The following is a 24,831-nucleotide window of genomic DNA, read 5'->3' on the forward strand; positions in this document are numbered from 1 at the left end:
TATTCCAGTTTGGAAAAAGAAGTACTCATAGAATTCTCTAAAAAGTGCATAGAGAAAGTGGGAAAAAACAGTGCCTAGTAGAGAACATGTGCTCAATTAACGTTGGCAAATAAATGCATAGCATGTATATATTTATTTTTTGGTTGCCATCCCTACTCTGATTTGTTGAGTCCCACTGTTGGACTTTCAGAGCAATGATATTCATTTCATGGCCTGAAGGCCCCCAGAGGAGCTTTGAAGTCTTGGAAAGGTGTACCTGTTTCCATGTGTATGCTTGAAATTGACTGTCTACTCCATATTAAATGCACTAACGTGTAACACTGTCATAAGGGCGTCTGCAGATTTTTCATGGTAATAACCAGTTTCATCTTCTACTCTTTAAGTCTGAGACTCACTGAGTTAAGAGAAAGAAACAATTGTTTCTGTCAGGTCAATGTTGATGGTATAGTGTTTAAAATGGACCTGGGTATTTCCGTATCACTTAATCTTACAGATGTTTATTTGGAGAGTCACTTAGGGATTTCACTTATTTCTATGCCCTTGACTTAAGAGTGGTTTCCTCAATGAGGGAATAGCAAATAGATGTGGGGAGATGGATTCGATGCTGTGAGAGAGGAAGGCCACATCTGCCTGCCTGTCAAATCAGCTGAATCTACCCGGGAGGCTTGTGGGAGAGACGGTCCCAGTCAGGCTATCGCCATTTCCACATCACTTCCAATGGGCTGTCAAGGTCATTTTGCAACTGACAATTGCCACAATCCCTTGTCAACATCTTGAGCGTTGACTTATAGGAAGAATCAAAACAATTAAAAAATGGGAAGAATCAAAGGAATTCTAGTGGAGACAGCAGTTGAAACTAAAAAAATCAAAGAAGACAATATGTATGAAGGAAACAAGCTGGGTAAAGGAAGAAGAACAAAGGAGGGCAAGACACGTATTTGTAACTGGATATAAACGAGAGTCTAGCTTTACACAGGCAGAGCTGGCTGGCGTGCTAGTGTTACTCAGCTCAGTTACCCAGTCAGGGTACTTACTCAGATGATGGTTGGCGTCATGTGTATGACATACATACGGATGTGGGTAGCTGCCAACTAATGAAATGGGACACATAGTTATGCAAAATGGTTCCATCAGAGAGAGGGAAAAAGAGAATTAAAAAAAAAATTTGTGGTCTTAGGGAGTTAATGTGAACAAGTTTTTTTTTGTTTCAATCCAAGTCGAAGAAAAATATTTTAACTCTAAACAGCCCTCAGTGATACCCCTTTATTTATGTGATGCTTTTTCTTTTCCCATGAGTGCAAACACTTTTAAGCTTGCCTTATGACTCAATATGACAACGCTCTCAGGGAGGAAAGAAGTAGTTTTACGAACAGTTGACAAGAGGCTCAAAGGTGAATTGACTATTGTGGAGGGTTGGGGAGAAGGGATGGGTCGGTGATATTTAGACCTCTTGTTTGGAGCTCGGACTGAAGTTGGCATACAACATATGTAAATTCCTTTAATTCCTATGGAAATTCTATAAGCTGCGTATTATTATTATTATTATTATTACTATTATTATAATTTGATAGGTTAAAGAAAATTGCCCAAATCATTGAACTGATAATGGCAGCATCAAACCATGTCTGTCATATTCTAGAGCCAGATTCTTTCTGCGCTACCATATTCTTATGTGCCAATTCTATTTGACGAAGGGAAGTTTCCTGGAGAGATATGTGGAAGGAGTCAAAGCCCTCACCCAATTATTCTGTCTGATTCTGGTGGGGATGGGAGAAGTGGCATCTAATACAGAACTCAAAGCATCGTAGAATGAGTGATTTTGTGGTAGGCCTCATTTCTAAAGGACTAATGAAGACTTTCTACCGTGTTTCCCCGAAAATAAGACCTAGCCGGACCATCACCTCTAATGCGTCTTTTTGAGCAAAAATTAATATAAGACCCGGTCTTAAACATTAATTTTTGCTCCAAAAGATCGGTTCTTATGTAATATAATATAATAATATAATATAATATAATATAATATAATATAATATAATATAATATAATATAATATACTGAGTTTTACATTAATTTTTGCTCCAAAAAGACGCATTAGAGCTGATGAATTGGTGAGGTCTTATTTTTGGGGAAACATGGTATTACACAGCAGTCTGTATTCTGAGGGAGCTAAGGTAGGATTCGGCAAAAGGGCAGTTCCTTACAACTGCATTTTGATAGTGCTACTCCTTCCCCTTCCTCTTGTTGCCAAGTGTGACACTGGTGAAGGAAACCAAAATATGTCACGGTAAAATACAACTTTTTGACATAAAACTTATTTTGAGCTGAAGGAAATGAAGCAGCAGCAAATGAGGAAAAGCTCTCTTTACCCTTCCCTTTTCTGTCTAAAGGCAGGATATAAATTTTTCTTTTACTGGAGACAGACTCTCATCAGCCCAGAGAGGGCACCAGAAGAATCTGCAAACAAATCTAACTCCATTAGTTTCCTCCCATATATTTAGCTTCCCAGTTTGCTGCCCTTGGAAGCCTAAAACTGATTTCCTTTGTCTTGCCATTTCTCTACAAATTGATTGCTCTTTGTTGAAGATGCTATATATGCCAGAGTTCTAAATTGCCACTTTGAGCTCCTTTTCATGAGGTTTCTCCCGTGGGTCAGCGTGGCACACGTTAATAAACTGTTTTTCTCTTTGTGGATAAGGGTCCCAGCTGAAAACCCAAGGTGGATAGAAATAAAGTTTTGCCTCTACACTAGCTATGGCTATTATATGTTTTTTTCTCTCTCTCTGGTACCATGCCTTTTCATTTTGCCAGTTTCCTTCTTTAAAATGAGATCCTCTCCTTACTTGAAAGGTACGTATCAATGACACATGGAATGCAGCAGAAATATATTCTCCGAGGGGGTGGCCAATCAATGCATAACTGGCAGATTGGTGGTTCCTAGACAAGGGGTCTGGCAGCTTTGATTGTCACCGCAGATGAAGGCAGGATGAGTGTTCCTCTCAGTGAAAGGATGCAAACATTTAATCAGATTCGTACCCACAGAGCATAGTTCCTGTTTTAGTTTCTGAATGACAAATACTGTATTCCTCAGTTTTCTGCTTTTACATCTGTGTTGAAATTCTCAATTTTCAGGATTGGGGTTCCATTTGATATTTACATGTTTTAAAATGCTTTTCACTTTCTTTTGCAAATGATAGCTGCAACATACATATCTGTGTTATTCTCTATCAGGTTTGCACGTACAGAAAAACATCAGTCTTACATGAGAGTCCCAAAGGGCTCATTATATTTGAGAGTGAAATCTGCGGAAACATTTGGATCTGCATCTCAATTATTCCCCAACTTACCGCACCATTTCACTTTCCAGTTACGATTGGCGTCAACTCCACGGCAGGGAAACTTTGACCTCCTTGATCTTGTTTTTCTCCAAAATCGATCCTAGAATGTAATTAAGAAAATAGGTGCAGACAAAATACTCAAAAGGTCATTCTCATGCATTTTCTTAGCTCAGCCCTGAGGAGGAGAGTTCCTCCGCGAACCGACAAGTCCTGGGAGTGGAAAGAGGAGTGGATTAGCGGGAGAGACCCAAGTTCATGCTCCAATATCTGCCACAAACTTGTTGTCCCTTACCTTCTTTTGGTCTCATTTCTTCACAGGCAAATTGAATAAGCTGGACTAAACTAGTGATTTTTCACAATTTGTTTAAAAGAAGAAATTTTTATTTACATGAACTCTTAAGCAAAGCTAAATATACAAGCAAAATTAAGAGGTTGCTGCTATGATGGGGGAGGAGAGTAGAGGTCTCTTGTAGCTCCGGAATCACTAGTCTGACTGCCCACAAGCTTCCTTCCTGTTCTACGACTGTTTTCTAGGATTTATTCAGCCTCTCTTCTCGATTGGATAAGCAAAGTGACTTACGTTGGTCCAGCTAAAATGGTATCCATCAACGTTAAGCACAGGCATGATATAGAAATACAGATGATTCATCATTTTTCTCATGGTAGGGTCACTTCTATATGTTAGAAGAGCCTAAAAGACAAATGTGACATGTTTCTTATAAATTGATCTTAAATACAGATGTAGACAAAAATACATGAAAAAAATCCATTCTCTCCATGGGAAATGCCAAATATATTGAGTTAAAAAGTAACAAGCTAATAGGAGCTATACTCTTTGACATCACATATTTCTTAATGAGATTTTTGTCTCACATTCTTTATCACTGATAACATTTTAGTAAAGATGGCAAAACAGGTTAATTGGGCAGCCTTTTGCAGTATTTCAGATCTTGGCTAAATTTTAGGCTGGTTAAGAAAGTAACAATTTATATGATTTTTGTATAATCAGTTCTTTTAAAAATTCCATTCAATTGTGGACAAAATAATTACCTAAAATAATTACCTAATTCCTAAAAAAATGTATACACATTTTAAGAAAGGAAAAAAGTGTATTAAAATTGTAATACTCAATACATACTAATAACAAAAGATGAATACAAGTCACGTTTGACTTGTGCAATTATAAAAGGTGCTCAAAGTAGTTCCCATCTGTGTAATTTTAATACAGATTTTTTCCTTTCTTAAAATGTGTATACTATTTTTTGGCACCCTCTGTATTTTTATATCCTTACATGATACATCATAACACAGGCTAGTTATATATGTTACTTAACTGTTTGTCTAATTGGCACCAGATTCAGGTCTTAGAACTTCATAGATGCTGTTCGCTCCTAACTTTTCTATAAAAAAAGGTTAATGAACAATATAACATCTCTCGTCTTGCTGTTGTGATGGGGTTTTACTTATATTGTATCTAAACCCAAATTGGAAGATTCTGCAATACGTATAGATTTGGCCTCAAATAGAAAAGTACTTAATGTGCTAAGTCAACTTAAGACATTTCGAAATACCATTCCTTTTTTTGAAAAGTTCTTCTGATGCACGTTTGTCTATGTGTAAAGTATCTTAGAAAAACACATAGGAAATTTGTAACAATGGCTGCCTCTGGGGAAGAGAACAGGGGGACAACGGATGTACAGAAAGGAAAATTACCTTTAATTTTTATACCCATTTAGATTGTTTTCCCCATATTAAAAATGCAGTTCAAAATAAAATCTTAAATTATGTATATACTGCCTGGGAAAATTTAGCACTTAAAATTCCAATCTTCTTTTACATCTATCTAGTGGAGTAGAATTTCTGAACCCATCATAAGCAGCATTCTGTATTTACATGGTGAAAATTCTGTTCATAGACAATAATACAACTTAATCCAATAATACAACTTATTGTTAGAAACTATCATTATATTAGAAATAACAATGAGAATATAGGGCTATGTTTAAGAACATGAGTTAAATACAATTTTATTAAATATCTAACTATAGGATTAACACAAGTTGATAAATGATAATATAATTTTCTCTTGTTCTCCTTGATTTAAGGCCCAATAATAATTTGTTGGCCAAATAGCTTCAGTAGAACTTTCATATATGCTCAAATGTCTCAAACTAGAGGAACATCTCTGGTATGGGAATATTCCTGGAATCGTACATATCCTGGAATTTTCTTTTCCTTTGATAAATGGGGGTTCCCCAATGCTTGGAGGAAGTCTCCTACGGGGAAGGGCAGTGACAGAGGTATATGGTTAGTTACATCCCTCTCTTAAAGTTAGGCAGCTGTGGCTTTCCATGCCACTGGAGAGAGGAAGAGAGAAGAGATGGAATGGAGCTGGGGTCAACAAGGCAGGGAAAAAGGGGGCAGGAAAAAGTCACGGTAATTTCTCCTTCTAGCATTAGGGACCTTAGCTAATTGTCTCAGTCCAAACTGGGGAATCCTCACCTTTTCCAAGCATAGATCATGTATCATGTTAGGACCTAGGTGCCAGACTATGCTAGAGACCGGAATGAGAATGTTCTCGTATCCTGCCTTCTCCTCCTCCAGTGCAAGTGACCACCATACTTCTGTATTTAAAAGAAGACTGCTAACTTTTTAAGTAAATAGAAACCAAACACAGGGAAGAATATTACATCTATGTGCCCACCAAACACATGTTGCCATATTTATGAAATCTTTAAAAAAAATTGAGACATTATAGATACAACTAAAGCTTCCTTTTCATCACCCCCTGATTCCCTTTTCCTCCCCTCCACCAAGGTGATCACTACCCTAAATTTGACATTATCATTCCCATGCATGATTTTGTTTTGCAACATATATATATATATATATGGATTCATGAACTGTATATATGTGTATGCTTTGAAATTTCTTGCAAATTAAATCAAGATATGTCAATCTTCAGTCTGCTGTTCTCCCAAATATTATACCTTTGATACTTAATAAGCTGATGATTTATCCATTTTAACTACTATCTAGTATTCCATTATAGCTAAATGCATAATATATTGATTCTTATTTTGTTGATGGACAGTTAGGTTGCTTCTGATATTTCATTGTTACGATATGGCAATAAACATTTTTGCATATGCTTCTTCGACATGTGTGAGAGTTTCTTTATGATAAATATCTAGGAATGGATTTGCTGGATCATGGATTTACATGGCTTCTACTTTAGTAAATGTTGCCACTTTCTCTCTAAATCAGTAAATACTCTCATCTGCAATAGGAACTGAGAGTTCCTATTGTGCTACAATCTTACCATCCCTTGGTATTATTAAACTTTCAATTAAAAATAATTTAATGGGCATGAAGTTGTTTTGCTGGTTTACTTCAGGTGTCCCTGATTACAAATTATACTGAAGAGCTTTTACATAATAATAGGCAATTCTATAAATTTCTCACTCACATTTTTACCCGTTTTTCTATTAAACTCTTCTTATATTCTAGATATTAACCTTTTGGTTATATCATGAACACCTTCCTTTCCTGCAGCTTATTCTTCCCTATTTTCATCTTGATCTTGTACATATATTTTTAATTTTATCACCATTAAATGTATGTTTTATTTAAGAACCCATCTCTGCCTCAAGATCATAAATATATTGTAGTTTCTTCAAAAAGTTGTTTTACAGTGTGTTTTTCAAATGTAGGTCTTAACCCTCCTAGAAGCGATTTTTTACACGATGAAAGTTTGGGATTTATTAAATTATTTGTCCATTATGGAGGACCAGCTGTGCCACTGTATACATTTGAATGGGTTGTCTCTTCCTCATTGAGTTAGCAGTTCTGTCAAATGTCAAGTTTTCTCTTCTGTGTGGAATTGCCCTAATGTACTTACTTTGGTTTACATCCATTGACCAAAACCACACCATGGTTTATATAGAATCTGTTGAGTCTGGTAGGATGTGCTTCCCCATGTTTTTCCACTTCAGAATCATCTTGGCTGTTTTTGACACTTCTCTCTTCACATTCATTTTGAAATCAAGTTTGAGCTCATTAATGATGTTCTGTCCTATCCTAGGTTGTTGTTTATTTTTTTTTGTCATTTATGGATGTTGAAATTTTAGCACATCTTTCTTCATCTATTAACATAATTGTATAATTGTTGTTACGGTCAATTTCAGTAAGTTTCTATTGTTGAATCATTCTTGTATTCCTGGGATAAGCCCATTTGGTTATGCTATATACTCATATTGGTTGGATTCATGTTGCTAATATTCACATCTGTATTCTGAAGGAAATAGGCCTAAGATTTCCTTTCTTATTTTCTCCTTGTCTGGTTTTGGTGCAAAGGTTATGTTACTCTATTATTATTTGGGGAGTAAACCATCTAGGCCTAGAGCAGAAATTAATTAAATATAAAACAAAGATACAATAGAGAAGATATATATTTCTTTTTCATTGATTTGTGCTCTTTGTTTCTTTTGTTGACTTTCTTTTCTAATTTTTTGACTTGGAAGCTTAGCTCATTAATTTTGAAACCTAATTATTTTCTAATATACTTATTAGAAAATAAAGAAATATATTCCCTTAAGCACTACATTAGCTACATTCTAAATTTTTAGATATATAATAGTTTTGTTTCCATTCAGTTGTAAACGTTAAAAATTTCCCTTGATTTCTTTAAACCAGGTGTTATTTATAAATACTTTCATATTTTAAAATATGTAAGTTTTCTTTCTTAAGTCATACTTTTATAAATCATTTCTAGCAACTACATTATAGTCAGAAAATATGGTGTCTGTGATACAGATTTTTGGTGTTTCTTAAGCCTTGCTCTGTGACCTAACATGTAGTCAAGTTTTACAAATGTTTCTATTGTGCTTGAAAAGAATATACATTCTCTAAATAATGGGTATGGATAATATATATGTTTATTAGATCAAGTTTATAATCACATTGTTTATCTATATTCTTACTAAAAATTTTGCCTGTCTAGTGTCTTAGTCACTGAGAGATGTGTTAAAAAAAAAATCACATTATTATATTTGCTATTTTTCCTTATAATTCTGTCAAATTTTGTTTTATATATTTTGAGGCCATTAACACAGTCTCATTTTAAAGTTCTTCATTTCTAAATAATATATTTAATAAGGAAGCTGTTTTCTAGTATTCTATTCCGGAGTGGATTTAATTTCCAAGACTTGCCAGAACGTGTTTTTCCTCTGACAAATAGGGTGTCATTGTACTGCATATTCTATATTTTGATTTTTATAACTCTCCAAGAATTGTAGCCATTCTCCATCTGGTCAGACAAAGAGACAATATTCACCCTATTATGGCTGTTCAGTACTGAACAGGATGACGGAGAGACCTCCTTGTTTTAATGCTTTAAGTAATAGGACATACTCATAGATCATTTTTCGTTTATGGTTTAGGTGGAGTTTAAAAAAAAAAGATGACCATGTGACTTTTTCCTATTATTCTATTATAACCATAAAGAATGTAGGTGTGTACTTTCTTTCTAATGTGTAGGACTCTCTTTTAGCAATCAACTCACACCACCCATACACAGAAAAGGAGATGCCTACTAATTAAGTTCCATCTGGGCTTTACAAGTTTGATTTCTTGATTACTATTGTTACTTATGAGGAAGACAGAAATGGTCATAATCTGAAGGCCAGTCACAAAGCAATGTACATACGCCTCACTGTGGCAGGCTCTAGGTATTACATGCACCTTCAATTTATTTTAAAAATACGTCACTTTAAATGGATTTTGATTTTAAAATAAAAGATAGAGAAAGTTTTGAGTATTACCTTCTGCTGGGAACATGATATGTTTGGCATTAGGTTAGGAAATTTCTGAAGTTCAGAAAGACAAAGAATGAATCTATTTGGTATTCATCACCTACCAAGACCATTTTGGCGTCTCCATAAATACATTTTATATACTAGAATTCACCAAATAAGGTTTGGTTAAATTTGTAGAAAAATTCTGCAATACTAAAGTTTTTGTGTGCTGTGACAAAATTAGGCCTAAGAGTTTTCCTCCTTTTCCCTGTTTTTTGGATTTATTTGTTTGGATATTGCTTTCTTAGAGCCCCATGACAACCTGGAATGTTGGGGTATTTGTTTGAAGATTGGTGTTACTGGTTTTTAAAAAGGTAGCTTAAAAATTTTCCATTATTTTGTTCTCTAGAATCACTAGAGAGTACCTAATATTAACAACCACACATTCAATGAAAAGCACACTAGGAGAACTAGGCGTATTATAGCTGAGGCCAAAGGAAGGGCACAGTTACCAGTCAGGTTGAAGAATCTCCTCATCTGAGCTGGAGGTGAGTAAAATTATTTAGGATGGAAAAAAGTTGTAGCACCAAAGTGGGTGCATCTAGACACAAGAGAGGTATTTAAAATTTAATACTAGGAGAATTAATTAGAACAGGAGAGAGTTTCCAGGGAAGTTTTTAAAATAAAATTTATTGGGGTAACATTAGTTAATAACATTATATAAGTTTGATGTTTTGGATATTAGTCCTTTATTGGAATATCATTTGCAAATATAGTTTCTCCCTTTTGGTTGGTCCCCTATTGTTTTGTTGATTGTTTCCTTCACTGTGCCGAAGCTTTTTAGTTTGATGTAGTCCCATTCATTTATTTTTGCTTTTACATGCCTTCTCTTTGGGGTCAAGTTCACAAAAACCACTCTGAGACCAAGTTCTATAAGTTTAGTACCTATGTTTTCTTCTATGTAGTTTATTGTTTCAGGTATTATATTCAAGTCTTTAATCCATTTTGAGTTAATTTTTGTGTATGGCATCAGATAGCAGTCTAATTTCATTTTTTTGTATGTGGCTTTCCAATTTTCCCAGCACCATTTAATGAGGAGGCTTTCCTTTTCCATTGTATGTTTTTGGCTCCTTTGTTGAAAATTAGTTGCCCATATATATGTGGGTTTATTTCTTGCTTCTCAATTCTGTTCCATTGGTCTGTTTTTCTACCAATACCATACTGTTTTGATTATTGTAGTTTTGTAGTGCAATTTGAAATCAAGGAGTGTGATACCTTTGGTTTTGTTCTTTTTTTCTCAGGATTTCTTTGGCTATTTGGGGTCATTAGTGGTTCCATTAAAATTTGAGGATGTTTTGTTCTGTTTCTTTGAAAAATGCCATTGGGATTTTGATGGGGATTGCATTACATCTGTGTACTGCTTTAGGAAATTGGCCATTTTAACTATGTTAATTCTTCCAATCCATGAGCAAGAAATATAATTTCATATCTTTGTGTCTTCTTCAATTTCTTTCAACATGTCTTCTAGTTTTTAGTGTATAGGTCCTTCACTTACTTTGTTAAGTGTATTCCTATGTAGTTTATCCTTTTTGTTGCAATTGCAAATGAGATTGTGCTTTTTTCTGATATTTTGTTGTTAGCATATAGGAGTTCAACAGATTTCTGTATATTGATTTTGTATTCTGCAACTTTACTGTATTTGTTTATTGTTTCTAACAGGATATTGGTGGAATCTTTAGAGTTTTCTATATATAGAATCATGTCATCTGCAAATAGTGAGAATTTTACTTCTTCATTCCCAATTTGAATACTTTTTATTTCTTTCCCTTGTCTGATTGCTCTGGCTAGGACTTCCAGTACTATGTGGAATAACAGTGACAAGAGTGGGCATTCTTGTTTTGTTCCTGATCTTAGAGGAAAAGCTTTCAGTTTTTCACCACTGAGTATATTAACTGAGGGTTTGTCTTATATGACCTTTATTATATTGAAGTACTTTCCTCCTAAACCCATTTGATTGAGGGTTTTAATCAAAAATGGACGTTATGTCTTGTCAAATGCCTTTTCTGCATCTATTGATCACATGATATGATCACATGATCTTTATCTATGTTATGTGGTATATCACAGTGATATACATATGTTGAACTATCTCCAAGGACTTGTAAAAAGGAGAGCTTAATCTATAAAGATATTTGATGTCACAGTATGAGAAGCTCATTAAATCCAAAATGGTAACCAAATAATAGTTTGAAAGCAAAGTGAACAAAAGGCTCTATGAGCAAAGGATGGAGAACTGGAAAATCATAGCTAACCTTGTAAATTCTAGGCATTTTTATACTTAGTTTATACTTAGAAACTCCCAGAGATGACTAATCTAACAGAGCATATGATGACTGAAAATTGTTGTCTATTGCTCTATATTTTCTAATAAGAAACGTAGAGAAATATTTGAGATATTTTGTGTCACCATGGAGAATATGATATTAGAAGCATGTCCACTCTACTCTTTCCTAAGTAATAATTTCTAGAACTTTTATAAATGAGATAGCCTGATAAAAATGATTAGTTGTATTTACTCAGGACAAACAGTGTGCAGGTCAGGACCAACTCTGTGGCATTAAAATCCATGTAAGAATATTTTACCTACCATAAATAAAGTACAAGTGTCCTCACTTTGCATGCCTCTGATACACACAAATTTCAGTTACCATGGTTTAGTTAAATAACATCATCTTCCAACGAGTACAGTTTAAATTTCAGTTACTACTGCTAGTTCTTTAGTCTACAAATCACTATGTAAATAAGAGACGTGCATCAAGATCTGTGACCAATCATGCTACTTCTTTTAAAGTCTGTCTGAGGGTGAGTGGTGACTGAGTATCTGTTTGTACACAGACTGCGAAGTGTGTAGCCGTGTTGTCCCCTCTTCTCCCAGTGATAAATCTATGTGGCATTTTACAAAAAATGGATGATGGTGAGAGCGAATTGGCCAACAAAGATTAAATTGCAGCAAAGAACTGAAAAGTGATAATCTAGAGGTGACATTTGAATCAAATGTAAATGAAGTTATAGAGGAAATAGCTGACCACAGGAATTTTGACATTGCCACCATTCAACTGTAGATATGCAGCCAGAGGAACTCAGTGAAGAAGAACTTACTGTCATAAATGAGAAAAGTGGTTGTGATGTTCCAGAAGAAATGATGCTGTCAACATTTCACATTAAATGAGCTAATAGATATTTTACAACATTGAAAGTGCAACGGAGAAAATATTAGATCCAACTAAGAAAGGAGTGTGACAATTTGCCAAGGCATAAAAAACAGGCTCACTTCATGTTGTAAGTTATATAATGAGAAGGGAAACACTACCCAAACTACCCATGATAAAGCTTTTTACAAAGAAATGACATTTTAATTATTAATATTTCTAATGTTTTGAATTACAGTGTAATAAATACCAGTTTTACTACTTTTTGTCTTTTCCCTGGACATTTACAACAGATGAAGAGAGTTATTAATCTTTGGACACAAATATGTAAAGTTCATGGAACAGATGTAATTTTCCCCCTTGGTTATTTAGATTTTTTGTGGCTTCAGCTTACATGGTCATCTTTATAATACTGAACTACTGTGCAGGAAAAGTGAGGACTGCTTGTATAATGCCTGTATAAACAATGCCTGTATAAACAATGCCGCGAACATTCTCAAATATTGGATAGTGAAGTACAATGGATGAAAATTAATTTCAATTCAATTAAATTTAACAAACATTAATATAGACCTTGCTATGTACAAAACATTATAAATTGAATAAAAGGGGAGAAAGAGGTTAGAGGATGCAGAGAATATTAATGAAAAACTGGGGAGGGGAGAAGGATAGGAGAATTTGGTGAGCTAAAAGAAAAAGGATGGTAGAAAAATTAAAATACTATAATTACTTGGAATGGTGGTGAACAAAGTCAGACAGTTTAAAACAATGCAGGTCATTTTTATATGATGAACAGGTTTTTTTATTATGTGGTTAAGAACAAAGATTTAATTGCTTACTCAACTCATTAGATATTTGATCTAGGCTTAATGACTCTCTCAATTTCTTATTTATTCCTGGCTCTTGGCAAATTTTATACATATAATTTAAATCCTCTTCTTTAAATGGTTTATTTTATATTTAGTGATACGTTTCTTAGCCAAACTTTGAGTTGCACACCTACAGTTTGAGGGTTTATATTATATTTTTACCTTTAATAACCAGTAAGACATATGAGACTGAAAGAAATGATTATCCAAAAGGCGTATTCCTTGGAAAGCTCTGGGATCCTGGAAGAAAGAGCCTTCCCATTCTGGAAAGCCCCCCAGTTGGAGGACTTTTCCCACAATAACAGCTTTAAGTCCTATACACACAACCCACCACCGCCTCCAAATATTACTGCTTATCCAGCTTACACTCATCAACAGGTTCTTCAAAAATAACTCTCTTCCCTGAAAGCCTCTTATTCCTATTGATGGCTATTTGAATTATCTACATAGTACATCTGAATCACTTGCAGATTTTAGCACCAGGATTAGCCATCAGTGTAGATGGGTGGGGATGTGTAATGGAGGTGGTTTTCCTGTATCATCTGGCTGGGCCAGGAAGGGTGAGGTGTTGCATTTTGTAGCAGCAAAAGAATACCGTGGTTCACCTGGGAAATGAAAGACCAAGGAAGTCTTTCTTTTCTCTTTTTTTGTATGCTGCTGCCTTTCTGTAACAGGATCAAATTAGACCCGCCTGTATATTACACTTTGAAGTCTGGAAGAGCTTTCCATTTCAGACCATTACCATCCCAATTTGCCTGTGGGTCATCTTCTCACAAACCCTTGCTTTATCTGTGGTCTGCTACTGAGTTAAATAGCATACAACCACTGATTCTAAAATACCTGTAGGAATATATGGCTCATGCATAAGGGAGTGTAGTTTGAAAATGAAATGCGTTCAGTTTTGGCTGGGTTAAATTTCTTTTAAATAATCATTTTTGGTTCTGTTTAATATAAAAAAAATTGGAAAATTTGAAAAAAACATAAAGAAGAACAGAAAAATCCCACAATTCTTTTAGCATTTTGTGTATGAGTATTTCTCATATATACGTATCTCAGATATAGATTTTACAACACTGAAATAATAAAGTCCATGCTGGGTTTTATTTATTTTTTGGATATAGCAGCATGGCATGGACAGTTTCTTATATCACTAACTATGCCTCTAAAATATTTTATAAAGTCAGGGCTATCAATAATTTTTTCTATGCCTCCTCTTTTGCTTTTATGCTTGGAAATGCCTCCCTCACTTGGAAATCAAATAAATATTTCTCTGAGTTACTTTCTAAATATTCTATGAATAAAGACTGGTCAGATTTGCCCCAGCAATGTAGAACTGTTTGAGGCAAAATTAAGTTTCTTACATACCTCTGGGCCAACTGGCACCGGCCATGGTTTGGGAAACTTAATCCAGGAATATCGACAATTTTTTTTTTAAATTTTTTTAAAATTAAATTTATTGGGGTGACAATTGTTAGTAAATTTACATAGATTTCAGGTGTACAATTCTGTATTAGATCGTCTATAAATCCCATTGTGTGTTCACCACCCAGAGTCAGTTCTCCTTCCATCACCATATATTTGATCCCCTTTACCCTCATCACCCACCCCCCACCCTCTTACCCTCTGGTAACCACTAAATTATTGTCTGTGTCTATGAGTTTTTGTTTCTCATTTGTTTGTCTTGTTCTTTTTGGTTTATATACCACATATCAGTGAAATCATAGGGTTCTCTGCTTTTTCTGTCTGACTTATTTCACTTAGCATTATACTCTCAAGATCCATCCATGTTGTCACAAATGCTCCTATGTCATTTTTCCTTAACGCCGAATAGTATTCCATTGTGTATATGTACCACAACTTCTTTATCCATTCATCTACTGAAGGACATTTTGGTTGTTTCCATGTCTTGGCCGCCGTAAACAAAGCTGCAATGAACATTGGCGTACACGTGTCTCTATAGAGAAATGCTTTCAGATTTTTTGGGTAGATACCCAGGAGAGCGATTGCTGGGTCATATGGTAATTCTATTCGTAATTTCTTGAGAAACCTCCACACTACCTTCCATAGCGGCTGCACCAGTCTGCATTCCCACCAACAGTGTATGAGGGTTCCTTTTTCTCCACAGCCCCTCCAACACTTGTTACTATTTGTCTTGTTGATGGAAGCCATTCTGACTGGGGTGAGGTGATATCTCATTGTGGTTTTTATTTGCATTTCTCTGATGATTAGCAATGTTGAGCATTTTTTCATATGTCTATTTGCCATTTGTATATCCTCTTTGGAGAAATGTCTCTTCAGGTCCTCTGTCCATTTTTCAATTGGGTTGTTTGTTTTTTTGTTGTTGAGTTTCATGAGTTCCTTGTATATTTTGGATATTAGCCCCTTATCAGAGGAACTGTTTGCGAAAATCTTCTCCCATTCAGTTGGTTGCCTCATTATTTTGTCAATAGTTTCTTTTGCTGTGCAGAAGCTTTTCAGTTTCATATAATCCCATTCGTTTATTTTAGTTTTTACTTCAGAATATTGACAATTTCATACACTCAAAAGTGAACAAAGCCCAAATTGCCTCATTCAACTGGTGATAATCTGAGAAATGAAGCAAATGCTGTTGGCAACAAAGAAATAAGTGGCCTTCCCACAATTAAAAAATCAAAAGATATAAAAATGAGCTGATGTTGAAAATTACTTGACTACACTCCATGTAAATATTCCTACGCCTGAACTGGTGCCAGAACTTCAATGGTGAACTATTTAACCTTTCATCCTTTCTTGTCTCTTCTTATCAGATTAAGTAATACAGGAGAAGTACTTAGACACAGTTTTGTTATGGTGGGCAAAATCAATGGACTTTATTCCTGGATGTCTGCTGCCCAAATTAAGCCTGTGAGTCAGGTACTCATTCATTTTGGCTGCTTACTGAATCTCTTTAATCTCTCATCAGAGAGTATTTCATTCTTTTGGCCCGTGAGAATAAAGTTGCAGGAGAGCAGAGCTTTTGATGGTCCTGTCTCTTCCTCCCCAATTTCCACACTGTGTTAACAATGCCTGGCCTGGTGGGCACTTAGTGGTTACTTGTTGAATAAATTAATCATTTAACCTGCTTCATGTAGTGTTGTGTTGGGTTCCTCCATATATCTTTGCCTTTCATCTTTAAACTTTCTGGCAATGATACATGCTTTGTACTACTTATCAGTGTTTTTTCATTTTACTTTATAAACTACTTTTGGTTTCCAAGGCTAGCTATAATTTTTCTATCAGTCTCATATTGCATTAGAATCTACTCACGTAAGTTTTATTTCACTAATCTACAACCACATGTACACCATGTTCTCAATGTCAGTCTTTTCTCTTTTTTGGGATAACTTTTATTTCTCTGATCAAATTCATACTCCTCAGTCAAGGCCTAACAAGACTTACCTCGTCTACAAATCTTTCCCAAACCTTGTCTTCTTCTAAAGCGTCGTGGGTTTCTCTTGATTCGTGAATTCCTTCAGCTCAGTTTAATCCCCAAAGATACACTGTTTTGTGTTGCTTACTATTGTTTCCTGCACATAAATATTTCTCCTCAAATAGAATATGGGGACCCTGACTTATACTCTTGCTGACCTCCATAGTACTAGCAGAGTTCTGAAAATGTAGTGATCAACAAGAAATTGTTAGACTGATTAATATAAATATCTTCTGGGGAAACCCTATTTAACTGTAATTTAAAAATAACACCTTTATTGGGAAATAATTTATACTTATTATAATTCATCCTTAAAAATTGTAAAATTCAGTGTTTTTTCTAGTATATTCAGCGTTGTGCAACTATCATCCTTATGTAATTTTAGAATATTTTTATAATCCTAAAAGAAATCTCACATCTTTTAGGTATCAATTCCCCAACTCTCTCAGCTACCTCATCAATAGGCAACCACTAATCTACTTTCTGTCTCTAAATTTGCCTATTTTGGATATTGTGTATAAATGGATCGTAATTTGTGGTCTTTTTGTGACTGGCTTTTTTCACTTGACAATGTTTTCAAGGTTCATCAATGGTATAGTATGTACAGCACCTCATTCCTTCTTTTATTGAGATGTAATTCATATAACACAAAATTCACCATTTTAGAGTGGATAGTTCAGTGGTTTTTAGTATATTCATAACGAGCAATTATCATCACTATTTAATTCCAGAGCTCTTCCATCACCCCAAAAAGAAACATTGTTAATAGTCACTCCCACTTCCTCTCTCCTCCCAATCTCTGGCAACCACTGATCTACTTCCTGTTTCAATGAATTTGCCTATTCTGGACATTTCATATCAATGGAATCATACAATATGTGGTCTTTTGTGTCTGGATTATTTCCTTAGCATGTTTTTAAGGGTTATCCATGTTGTAGCTTGTATTGTACTCCATTCCTTTTATGACTGAATAATATCCCACTGTATGGCTAGACCACATTTTGTTTATTCATTAGTTGATGGACTTTTGAGTTGCTTCCAGCTTTTGGCTGTTATGAATAACGCTGCTATGAACATTCATGTACTGGCTTCTGTGTGGATATATGTTTTCATTTTCCTTGGTTATATACACAGGAGTGGAGTTTTTGGTAACTCTGTTTAACTTTTTGAGGAACTTCTAACCTGTTTTAAGGCTGTTTTTTAACTTGGTAGTTTCCTCTACTTTGTAATTTAATTTAAATCCATTACTTTTAAGCTTCGTGAGTGTCCCTTTTCATAAGCCCTTGCTTGCTGTCTACTTTCTTTGTTTCCTGCCCTCTGTTTGCCCTCAGCTTTAAGTCTCTTACTGTAAATAACATGTTTGCTTTTGCAGAAATATAACCTCCAAGTTTTATATATTTATCTTTGTTTCCTACTCCTTATGTATCTATTCTGTTTTCTTTCTTTGATGAATTTAGTGTCTCTATCATCCCTCTTGGCTCATGACAAATTGAAGAAAACTTTATCACCAAAAGGTAGTGTTTTTTAAAGCTTCTTTTTAGTTTCAAGGTGCAAGGACATCTGTAGTCCACATTTCAATAGTAAGTCCACCATGTCTGACTCTCTCATGCTTCCCCCTGCAAAAAATCCCCACAGTACTCTAACTATAAAGTAGTAATGGTTCTGCTAACCTGGTAGATAACCAAGCATTTAATAACAGAAAGATTTTGCAATCTAAGCATACCTCCATTTGTTTCAAGATATAAAAATGTATGATACGAATACTAGGAAAAAGAGAGGAGGCAAGTATTGAAATCAAAAGCGATGGGTCTATATTTTTCAACATAATTAAATGATTTTCAATGTAAAAGATAAAAGCCCAGACTCTTATCATGTATTTTGCATTTTAAAAATGTCTGCCAACCAGCAGTTATATGTTGAGATAAGGAATTCATTTGAACAATTTTCAAAATAACAAAATAATCAAGCCCATTGCACCAGTCATTTAAGGCAGGAAGTTTGCTTCTGTGTCACTGTTTTCTGAGCTTTGTGTGTTCATGACATTCATTGAGCCATCCGCTAAATCGGGGTGGGGAACAGAAGTGCAAGTGGCTCTCAGGGTGTGACATGGGGTAGTCAAGCTGACTGAAGAAGAGAGGGATATATGGAGCTAGAGCTATGTCTTGATACTTCTGGTTTCCATGTTGTAGAGTCAGGGTCAGTTAATGAGGATTATACAACTAGGAAAAGAGAACAGGGATGAAATTGCCTGATTCTCTAGGTAAGAGATAGCACCTGGTTCCAAAGAGAATGAAATCCAGGAGGAGAGAGACCTGGCTATTATTTTTGTAATGCACGGTTTTGTTTTGAGATAAATGTAGATTCACATGTAATTATAAGAATTAACACAGAGAAACCCCAAGGTAGCCTTTACCCACTTTCCCGCAGTGGTAACATTTTGAAAAACTGTAGTATAATATCACAATCAGGATGCTGGCATTGATACAGTCAAGACACAGAACCTTTCCATCACCACCAAGACCCCTCATGTTGTCCTGTCATGGCCCCACCCAACTTCACCTCTCCTTAACCCCCAGCGATCACTAGTCTTTTCTGCATTTCTATAATTTTATCACTTTAAGAACATTATATACATGAAATCATATAGTATGTATCTACTTGGGATTGGTGTTTCTAGCATAGTTCTCTGGAGATCCATTCAGGTTGCTGTGTGTTCCCATAGTTTGTTTCTTTTTATTGCTGAGTAGTTTTCCATGGTATGCATTGTTTAACCCTTTGTCCATGGAAGGATATCTGGATTGTTTCAAGTTCTTGGCTATTAGAAACAAAGCTGCTATAAACATTCCTATGCAAGTATTGAGAGAACGTAAGTTTTAATTTCTTTGGGATCAAAGCCCAGAGTACAATTACTGGGTGTTATGGTAGTTGCGTGTCTAGTTTTAAAAGAAACTGTTCACTGTTTTCAAGAGTAGCTCTATCATTTTACATTCCCACCAGTGATGTATGAGTGATCCAGTTTTTTCACATCCTCTCCAGGATTTGGTGGTGGTGTCTCTGTCTCTGTCTCTGTCTCTGTCTCTATCTCTGTCTCTCTCTCTCTCTCTCTATATATATATATATATACACACACACACACATACACAAACACATAAAGTCATATATATGATTAATTTTAGCCATTTTGATAGATGTTTAGTGATAGCTCATTGTGGTTTCAGTTTGAATTGCCTTAATGGGATCTTTTTATGTGCATTTTTTTTTTTGCCATTTGTATACTATTGGTGAAATATCTCTTTATGACTTTTGCCCATTTTTCAATTGGATAGCTTGCCTTTTTATTGTCAGGCTTTGAATTTACGTACTCCAAATATGAGTCCTTTATCAGATATGCGGTTTGTATATACCTTCCCAGTTTATAGCTTGTCTTTTTAATCCTCTTATCAGGGTCTTTCACACACAAAATTTTTTATTTTGATTGTTTGATAATGTCTAATGTATCAACTTTTCCTTTTATGGAACATGCTTTTGGTGTCCAGTCTATGCACTCTGCTTAGCTTTAGATCCTGAAATTTTTTTTCTCTGAAAGTTTTATAATTTTACATTTAAGTCTGTGAGGCATGACTTAATTTTTGAGTTAATTTTTGTATAAGGTATGAGACTTAGATCGAGGTTCATTTTTTTGCCTGTGGAAGTCCACTTGTTCCAGTACCATTTGTTGAAAAGGCTGTCTTTCCTTCATTGAATTGCTTTTGCACTTTTGTGGAAAATCAGTTGGACGTATTGATGTAGGTCTATTTCTGACTCTTCTTTTCTGTTCCATTTATCTCTGTCTATTCCTTCACGAACACCACACACTTTTGATTAATATGTTTTGAAATTGGGTAGGATGATACTTTTTCAGAGTTTTAGCTCTTTTAGTTCCTTTGCCTTTTCACATAAGTTTTAGAGTAATCTTATTTACATCTACAAAAAGTCTTGCTGGAATTTTTATAGGAATTATGCTATACCTGTATATCAATTTGGGGGCAATTGACATCTTTACTATATTGAGTCCTCCAATCCATGGATACGGTGTGTCTCTCCATTTATTTAGATTTTGCTTAATTTCTTTCACCAGTGTTTTGTAGTTTTTAGCATATAAATCCTGTACACGTTTTGTTAGATTTACTCCTAAGTATTTCATTTTTTGAGTACTTATGAATGGTATATTTTTTATTTCAGCATCCATGTGTTCACTGCTAGTTTATAGAAATACAATTGATTTTTGTATGTTTATCTTGTATCCTGTGATCTTGCTGAACTCATTAATTCTATGAAGTTTTCTGTAGGTTCCTTGGGATTTTTGATGTAGATAATTATGTCATCTAAAAATGGGATAATTCACTCCTTTCCAATCTGTATGCCTTTTGTTTCCTTTTCTTGTCTTGTACTGACCAGAACTTTCAGCACTACTGTTTTTCCCCGAAAATAAGACTGGGTCTCACATTAAGTTTTGCTCCAAAAGACACATTAGGGCTTATGTTCAGGGGATGTCATCCTGAAAAATCATGCTAGGGCTCATTTTCTGGTTAGGTCTTATTTTTGGGGAAACACGATATATTAATTAAGAGTGGACATCCTTACCTTGTTCCTGATTTAATGGGAAGTATTTAGTCATTTACCATAATAGTATCATGTTTGCTGGAGGCTTTTTGCAGATGTTCCTTCCAAAGTTGAAGAAGTTCCCTTCTATTACTATTTTTCTGAGTTTTTATCATGAATGTGTGTTGAATTTTATCAAAGGCTTTTCCTGTATCAGTGGATAAGATTATTATTTTTTCTTCTTTAGTCTGTTAACATGGTAGATTACATTGACTAACTTTCAAATATCGAACTGGGCTTACATTAACTTTCAAATATCGAACTGGGCTTACATCCCTGAAATAAACCTCACTTTATTATGGTGTGTAAATATTTTTATAGATTGCTAAATTCTATTTGCTAATATTTTGTTAAGGAATTCTGAATCAATTTTCATGGAAGATATTAGTTTCTAGTTTTCTTTTTTCCTACTGTCTTTGTTTGATTTTGGTATCAAGGTAATACTAGCTTTGTAAAATGAATTGGAAGTATTATATTTTGTGAAACAAGTCATGTAGAATTGGTGTTAATATTTCTTTAAGCATTTGGTAGAATTCTTCAGTGAAACCATCTGGGTCTAGGTCTCACTTTCCCATGAATTTTAAAATCATGAATTCAATGTCCTTAACAGTAATAGGGGTATTCAATTTAATTGTTTAATAATGAATGAGTTGTGGTAGTTTGTGCATTTTAATTTATTGATCCATTTTGTCTAAGTTGTCAAATTTATATGTGTAGAGTTATTCATTGTATTGTCTTATTATCCTTTTGACATCAGCAGGGTCTGTAGTGATAGCGCTGTTTCATTTCTAATATTGGTAATTTGTAGCTTTTGTCTTTTTTCTTTGTCTCTCTTGCTGGAGCTTTATTAATTTTGTTGATATTTTCAAGAACCAACTCTTTGTTTCACTGAGTTTCTCTGATAATTTTCTGTTTTCAAGTTCATTGATTTATTCTCTTATCAATATTCTGCTTTCTTTGGTTTTATTTTCTATTTTTCCGGATTCTTGAGGTGAGATCTTAGATTATTACTTTGAGACTTCTCTTTTCTAAGGCACTCATATGCATTTAATGCCATAAACTTCCCTCTCAGCATTGCTTTAGCTGTTGTTGTATTTTCATTTTCGTTCAGTTTAGTGTATGTAAAAAAAAATTTCCTTGAGATTTTATCTTTGACCCATGGATAATTTAGAAGCATGTTAATTTCCAAGGGTTTGGAGGTTTTCCTGTTATCTTTCTGCTATCGATATCCAGTTGAATTTCATTGTGATTAGAGAACACAGTCTATATGATTTTAATTGTTTTAAATTTGTTAAAGACTGGGTTTTGGTCCAGGATATGGTATATATCTTGATACATGTTCCATAGGCACATATTCTGTTGTTGGGTGGAGGGCACTATACATGGTTAGATCCTATTGATTATTGGTGCTGTTGATTTCTTTCATGTCCTTGCTGATTTTCTTTCTAATGATTCTCTTTACCTTGTTTAAAAATACCAAGTTGCAGATAGTACTACTAATAAGCCTTGATTTGATTAAGTGCTTATTATATGCAAAGCACTCTCTTTAAGTCTTTTTATATGCATTATATCATTTAATCCTCCCAATAACCCAATGTGTCACATATTATTATTACCGAGGTTGAGAGAGGTTAAACGACTTGCCCACCAAGATCACAGAGCTAGTAGATGGCAGAGCTGGCATTCCAACCCAGGGTTGTCTATTACATGTGTGCATATAACCTCTATGCAATTTGTTTTGCCAGGATCCTAGATGACTTGATAAATTTTCTTCCAGTTTACATTTGAGTAAAGATGCAAACATTATAGTGATGGCTGTGGGGAAAGTCCCACCAAAGTACGGAAGGCAGAATCTAAGGTAGTCCCCAATGATTCCCACTTCTTGGTACCCCTTAGTATAATGCCCTCCCCTTGAATACGGTCTGGACTTAGTGACTGACTTCTAATGGACAGAATATGGCAAAAGTGATGGGATGTCACTTCTGAGGTTAAGTTACAAAGAGATTGTGGTTTCCATCTTGGGCCTGCTGTCTCTCCCCATCCCTCATCCACTGAGGGAAGCCAGGTGCTGTGTTGTGAGCTGCCCTACGGACAGGCCCACGTGACAAGGATCCGATGCCTCGGGCTCTCAGCCAGGGAGGGCCTGAGGCTGCCAGCAGCCATGTGAGTGAACACAGATGCAGCTCCTCCCTAACACAAACCTCGAGATGACAGAAGCTCCAGCTGACACCTTGACTGTAGCCTTGTAAGGGACCCTGAGCCAGAGGTGTCTGGCTGACCTGGGCCTGGATCACTGACCCACAGAATCTATGTTGTTTTAAGCTGTTGAGTTTGGGTGAAAGTACCCAAGAAAGAGAGAAAGCAAAGGTAGGAAGCCAGTCTTTTGGCTTCTGACACTCCCCTCTGCTCTTGGGATTGAAACTCCAGGGAAATCAAGAGATGATAGAGACCCCCTGACAGACTGGGGTAAAAAATATAAGAACAGAGGACCTCTGTCCTGTTTACAATGAGTCTGAGAGGACATCACCTCACATGATCCTACTATGCAGTGAGGGGCAAATATAGGCGGGGACAATTGGAAGTGTGGCATGTGTCAGCCAAGAGAGGAATAGACATAAATCGCATCCTGGAGTGTCTGGTAGGCAGAAAGAGAACCCAGTGGTTCCCTGGTATCCTCAGAGAGGGGCATGGAAATTAGATGAGTTGGGCACCTGGAGCTGGTCGTGGGATTTCTGTGGTGGAGGGGAGGTAACCTGTGAAAGAGACACTGCTTAGAGCCCCTCTTGCTCTAGCCGCCACCTGCCTTCTTTGGCAGACTGAAGATTTAACAAGCGACTGAGTTAGTGTGTAAGAGACAATGTTCCACTTCTTGGCAGGTTTAAGATTATTTAATGCATTATGTCATTCCCTCTGCCCCCAATAGCACCATTAGTGGAAATGGGGGCTTTAAAGCGAATGCAGTTATTTCTCACAAGCCTGTAATGTGTGTTGATCCACTCCAGTCACTGCTACCATGTGTTGTCACACCTTGGCAGCCCCATTGCTTCCACAAGGCCACTGAGATGAGTGACCCCTAGGCCTCCTAGTTTCCATTTTTGGTTGCTATCCTGACTCAGACAGAAAATGAAAATGATAAAGTAGAGGGGCAAGTAACATCCATACATGGTGAGAGTGGTATAGAAAGAGTAGCAGAAGCACAGAAATGGCTAGACATATCTGCATACTTGAAGATGGCCTGGTGTAGGAGTGGAAGTTGTTCCTTCCTCATCTTTGGTGAAATGGAGCGTAATCTTAATTGATGCGTTTTGCTCTCAAATCAGCTAACCTCAATTGGTAGTCATCATAAGTGCCTCCTCCTTTTTCTGTGGTTACAGGGTGTCCTCCTCTTCTTTGGAAACTTAGCTTGAGTTATAGGGCTGCTGTATATGGCTGTACAGATTGTGCAAAAATCCAGGTGGTACCATTCATATTGTATGAGATAATTTGACAAGTCATCTCTCAGTAATCTTTCCACATCATTACCTCTGGATTCTC

At 35.6% G+C, this 24,831-nt stretch overlaps 1 protein-coding gene across 1 annotated transcript in view; it reads right to left on the reverse strand.

Moving 5' to 3' along the window:
* Positions 1 to 24,831, reverse strand: part of CPA6 (carboxypeptidase A6) — a 243,770-nt gene that overhangs the window by 38,403 nt on the left and 180,536 nt on the right. The window contains exons 7-8 of the mRNA XM_081070231.1: positions 3,916 to 4,026; positions 3,345 to 3,435 (exon numbers count right to left, since the gene is read on the reverse strand). Coding sequence (XP_080926357.1) covers positions 3,345 to 3,435; positions 3,916 to 4,026 — 202 coding nt within the window. The remainder of the gene's footprint in view (positions 1 to 3,344; positions 3,436 to 3,915; positions 4,027 to 24,831) is intronic.

This window comes from Rhinolophus hipposideros (genome assembly GCF_964194185.1).
Source record: "Rhinolophus hipposideros genome assembly, chromosome: 13".
Classification (NCBI taxonomy): Eukaryota; Metazoa; Chordata; class Mammalia; order Chiroptera; family Rhinolophidae; genus Rhinolophus; species Rhinolophus hipposideros.